The 4669-nt window shown below is 35.4% G+C and overlaps 1 protein-coding gene across 1 annotated transcript; it reads left to right on the top strand.

Moving 5' to 3' along the window:
• The first annotated feature begins 1990 nt into the window (after positions 1-1990).
• LOC140851643 (uncharacterized) lies at positions 1991-3953 on the top strand. The gene is made up of 7 exons (XM_073243609.1): positions 1991-2141; positions 2225-2469; positions 2549-2752; positions 2855-2947; positions 3108-3209; positions 3303-3662; positions 3763-3953. The coding sequence occupies exons 1-7, from the start codon at positions 1991-1993 to the stop codon at positions 3838-3840; spliced, it is 1233 nt and encodes a 410-aa protein (XP_073099710.1). The 3' UTR covers positions 3841-3953.
• The last annotated feature ends 716 nt before the right edge of the window (positions 3954-4669 follow it).

Genomic DNA, 4669 nt, shown 5'->3' with positions numbered 1-4669 from the left:
TGCTGCATCATCCTCACATTATTTTGTTTCTATTTCTAGTGGAGATAAGTGCTCAAAATACTTACCAGGCAATGCATTGAAGTAGGGAAATAGCCTTGTGGTTTTTAAAATTGGAAGGGGTTTTTAGTCAGGTAGCCAATGGGAATATCTACTGGAATAGCAAGTGGAACATACGCTGCTTCCGTGTTATAAAAACCTGCAAGAAATACTGATTCACAGAGGGAGCTATAAAATATTCTTCCTTTCACCTTTGTGCATCTAATTCCAGGCAACAGCAGCAAATTCTAGGCTTTTTGCAGTGGCTTTCACCAATATTACAGGCTTTATTTGCGTCTTTTGCTCTGTTACCAGACAATAATGAAGGCTTAAGGGATGGCTACATTAATTCCAAAGTTTAACAGGCAATTCCCTTTTTTACAGAGAAGGAAATAGATATATACAACAAATGTTCCTAACCATGTTTTCATATAGTTTAATCAAGGATCAAATAATGGTGGGTGTAGAACTGAAGATAATATCACACTATAAGCAACGGTAGCTCATTGTCACCTAATGGTGAGAACATTGGAAACATGCTCCCTTACTGATATTATGTGTCGCATATTAACATCAGGAGAGCTTAATCTCGATTCACAGGATTGCAGTTATGAAAGATCATGAATATCAAATTGAATAGTTAATATGCATCTAAATGATAATAAAAATAATAAATAACAATCTCTTTCTGCAAAGCTGCAAAAGTTGTATTGCAAATATTATATTATGTGCATCTCTTCTTGGTACCACCTACGAAGGACTCAAATCTTCAACTTTTCTGCCTTTCCATAAAATGTAAATAATATGACATCAAAAATTACATTGCATCGAAACATAGACCCGTCTTTTGATTAATGTACATATTCTATTATATCCGTACATTTATTTATTTTTGTACGGATAAAAGAATTATGTACATTGATCAATTGATTGTCCAGTATGGACAGTTTGGAAAATGTGAGTAATTCTATAGGTCATTACCATAATCAAATGGTATGCTGAGAGGTTCGGAAAAAATTTCGGATGGTATTTTCCTTTTGTTCTTCCTATACGGAAGAACTAAGGGAAATGCTGCCGAAATTTTTTGATGCTCTTGTTGCATATCATTTGATTTTTGTAATTGACCTATAGAATTAATACATTTTCTGAATGGGATAGGACCTTCTTTACCTATTAGTTGATGATAGCAAGCATTTACTATGTAAACTTTATCTAGCTGTTATTTTTTTGGATTTTATGAAATGACTGATATTTTTTACTCATTGCATTAATATAGATTGTATAATTTTTTTTTATTTTTAGATAAATTGCAAGTTCGGTCAGTTTTATCCTACAATGGACAAAAGTTGGATAAATAAACCAAGGAATAGTAAAGAATATTTAGATGGAGTTCATGACTTCATTAAATTTGGTATGGAGAAAAGTAGTTTGAATGGAAAGATTTTATGTCCATGTCGGAAATGTGTAAATAGTTCTTCTTTAGATCCACAAAATGTTGAAGAACATTTGGTATGGAATGGTTTTTTAAGAGGTTATACCGACTGGATTTTTCATGGAGAATCTATGTTGCCATCATCATGTAACCAACCCCTGACTCATTGCGGATCCACTAGCCTAGAAGACAATTCTGCAAGAGATGATGATATAAGGGGTTTGATCACAGATGCTTTTGGATTTGATGTTCAAAATTTAGGAGAATCCAGTAGTATACAAGAAACAGTTGGGATGTTTGATGGATGTACGCATACGGAACGTATGCATGTTGAGGAGCCCATACATACATCTAATGATGAGACAGCTCGTTATCACACCTTAATGAAAGATGCAGACGAAGAATTATATCCGGGTTGTACAAAATTTTCTAAGATTTCTTTTCTTATACATTTATTTCATATAAAATATTTGAATGGATGGTCTGGAAAGAGTTTTACCATGCTGCTCAAGTTATTAAAGGATGCATTTCCAGAAAGCACTCGTTTACCACCATCGTATTATTAAAGGATGCATTTCCAGTTCAGCTGCACAGCATTCTGAGCCCTGTCCTTCATCATCAGCACAGCACGATCCTCCTGTTCATCAGCCAGATGATGAGATACACGTGCAGGGTATATATTGTCTTTCATGTAATTTTTTTTTATTTCATTTTATGTATATTTATGATATAGTTACTTTTATGTATTTTTTGCAGACGGATCCGGGAGAGTACGCCCCAGACGCGGACCCACAGTAGTACGAGATGTGTGGCAGATGCGTGAGGGCGAGAGGATTGTTGTGGAGTGCAATCAGCTAGGTCAGCCAATTAAGAAAGCTGCCTGCTTATTGACTTCATTTTTGGGGACTGTTGCTCGGAGGCCTCAGCTATGTCCGTTGGGCTATGCAAAATGGAATGACATGCTTCCAACGTACAAAGTTGAGCTCCTCCGAGTTATAGAGGTAATGAATTGATGTTCATACTGTATATTAATTGTTAATCATTTATATAATTTATTTCATTTAACTTTTTTTTTTATAGAGCAAGTTTGTTCTCCCTCCATCCACTCATGATTTTGTAATGAAGTCTCTCAACCGCAAATGGAAAGAATATAAAGCACAATTGAAGAAGGACTATATGAGACAGGGTATGACAGAGGAGGAGGTTGCTAGGAATTGTCCTCCTGATGTACCCCCTCATCAGTGGATGGAGTTGGTTCATTACTGGTTCTCCGAGAGGGCACAGGTATATTATCTGTTTATTATCTTTTTTTCTTAAATATTTTATAAAAATATTAATTTTTATTATATATTGTATATATAACAAGTTCTTTACTTTATTTTACAGACTTATTCTGCTATTGGTAGAGCTGCACGAGCAGCTCAGTCTGTTCCTCATACATCGGGGTCGAAGAGTTATGCACGACTCCGACAGGAGTTTGTATGTTCCTTAAACTTTCATAATTAACTTTTAATTTTTATGTTCAAATATTTATATAACTAATATCATTATGTATCGTGGACCATGTCTGTATCATGATACTCATATATTTTTTTAAATTATCATAACTGTTTGCTTAAAATTGAAATTATTTGTGTAGGAGGATGAGCATGGGAGGGAACCCGGACAAGTGGAGTTTTACCGGATGACTCATACTCATCAGGATGGTACTTTTGTTCGAGATGAGTCGAGAGATTTATATGTACGGCATTGTTAATATTATATTTTTTGCAATGATTTAAATTTAATTTTATTAGCTATTAATGTATAACTCTTGTTTTCAAAAAAAATACAGGAGAGGGCTACATCTCTCATTGCGGAGCGTGACGACGAGTCCGCAGCATCTACGCAGCAGAGCCGTATCGAGGCCGAGGTATTCACAGAGTTGATGGGACCAGAGCGCTACGGCCGAGTGAGGGGTTATGGAGTAGGAGTCACCCCCACTCAGTTATCTGAGGTTAGTAGATATACGCAGCATGCTGCAACAGATGCTCAGGATTCACGCGTTCGCAGACTCGAGGCGGAGATACAGGAGATTAGACAGAGTCGTGCCGCTGAGATGGAGGAGATGCGACAGAGCCGTGCCGAGATGCAGGCCATGAGGGGACAGATTGATCGCCTTACATCTTTATTAGAGATGTATGGTTCATCTCAGGTAAACACATAATATTAAATATATATTTTTGTATTAATTTAATGATTTATATATTTTATTTATAGATATGCAAATCATGCTTTTGATATATTTTTTGTAGGCTCCTGGCATATCAGGCACCCATCGAGATAGCGGCACGTCACGTGGAGACAACGACGACCATCCGCCTGCAGATTGATGTTATTTTATTTTTGTTGTATTTTTATATTTATTTATATTACTCTTGATTGTAATGGACGATTAGTACTTTATTTTTATTTATATAAAATATTGTCTTTTGGTTTGATTAAATTTTCTATTTCAGCTTGCTTTTGATGTGAATGATGGTGATTGTACAGGTGTGAATGTGAATGTGGTGATTGTACATATTTATTGTATTGTACAGGTGATGTGAATGATGGTGATTGTACAGGTGTGAATGTGAATGTGGTGATTGTACATGTTTATTGTATTGTACAGGTGTGATATGATTTCGTACAGGAATGTATTGTATTATTTTTTTTTTAAATAATATTTGTATTTTTTTTTCCTCTTAAAACCTTTAACGACGCTTATAAGCGTCGTTAAATTTGTCTTTTGCGACGCTTTAAAGCGTCGTAAATTTTTACATTAACGACGCTTATAAGCGTCGTTAAATTTGTCTTTTGCGACGCTTTAAAGCGTCGTAAAGATTTACATTAACGACGCTTTAAAGCGTCGTTAAGACAAATTTAACGACGCTTTAAAGCGTCGTTAATGTAAATATTTACGACGCTTTAAAGCGTCGTTAAAAAATAACGACGCTTTTACAAAGCGTCGGCGATATTCGTCCCCACTCTTGCATAGTCGACGCTTTGCCGACGCTTTTCGAAGCGTCGTAAAGCCGAATAGCGACGCTTTAAAGCGTCGTTAATGACCATTAATAGCGTCGTTAATGGCCATTTTTCCTGTAGTGTTATATTATTAATATGTTAGTATAGTTTAGAGAAAACTAATGATAAATACCTAATTAAATTTACATTTAAAAG

Source organism: Elaeis guineensis, chromosome 9 (genome assembly GCF_000442705.2).
Source record: "Elaeis guineensis isolate ETL-2024a chromosome 9, EG11, whole genome shotgun sequence".
NCBI classification, from domain to species: domain Eukaryota; kingdom Viridiplantae; phylum Streptophyta; class Magnoliopsida; order Arecales; family Arecaceae; genus Elaeis; species Elaeis guineensis.
This window is presented reverse-complemented; position numbering and strand designations above follow the sequence as displayed.

What these genes read in the sequence shown, in the direction of transcription:
- LOC140851643 (XM_073243609.1), top strand. Translation starts at nt 1,991, where the DNA reads ATGCATTTCCAGAAAGCACTCGTTTACCACCATCGTATTATTAAAGGA. An exon ending in AGCTCCTCCGAGTTATAGAG is followed by an intron (nt 2,470 to 2,548) that starts GTAATGAATTGA and finishes TTTTTTTTATAG; the next exon opens with AGCAAGTTTGTTCTCCCTCC. An exon ending in CACGACTCCGACAGGAGTTT is followed by an intron (nt 2,948 to 3,107) that starts GTATGTTCCTTA and finishes TTATTTGTGTAG; the next exon opens with GAGGATGAGCATGGGAGGGA.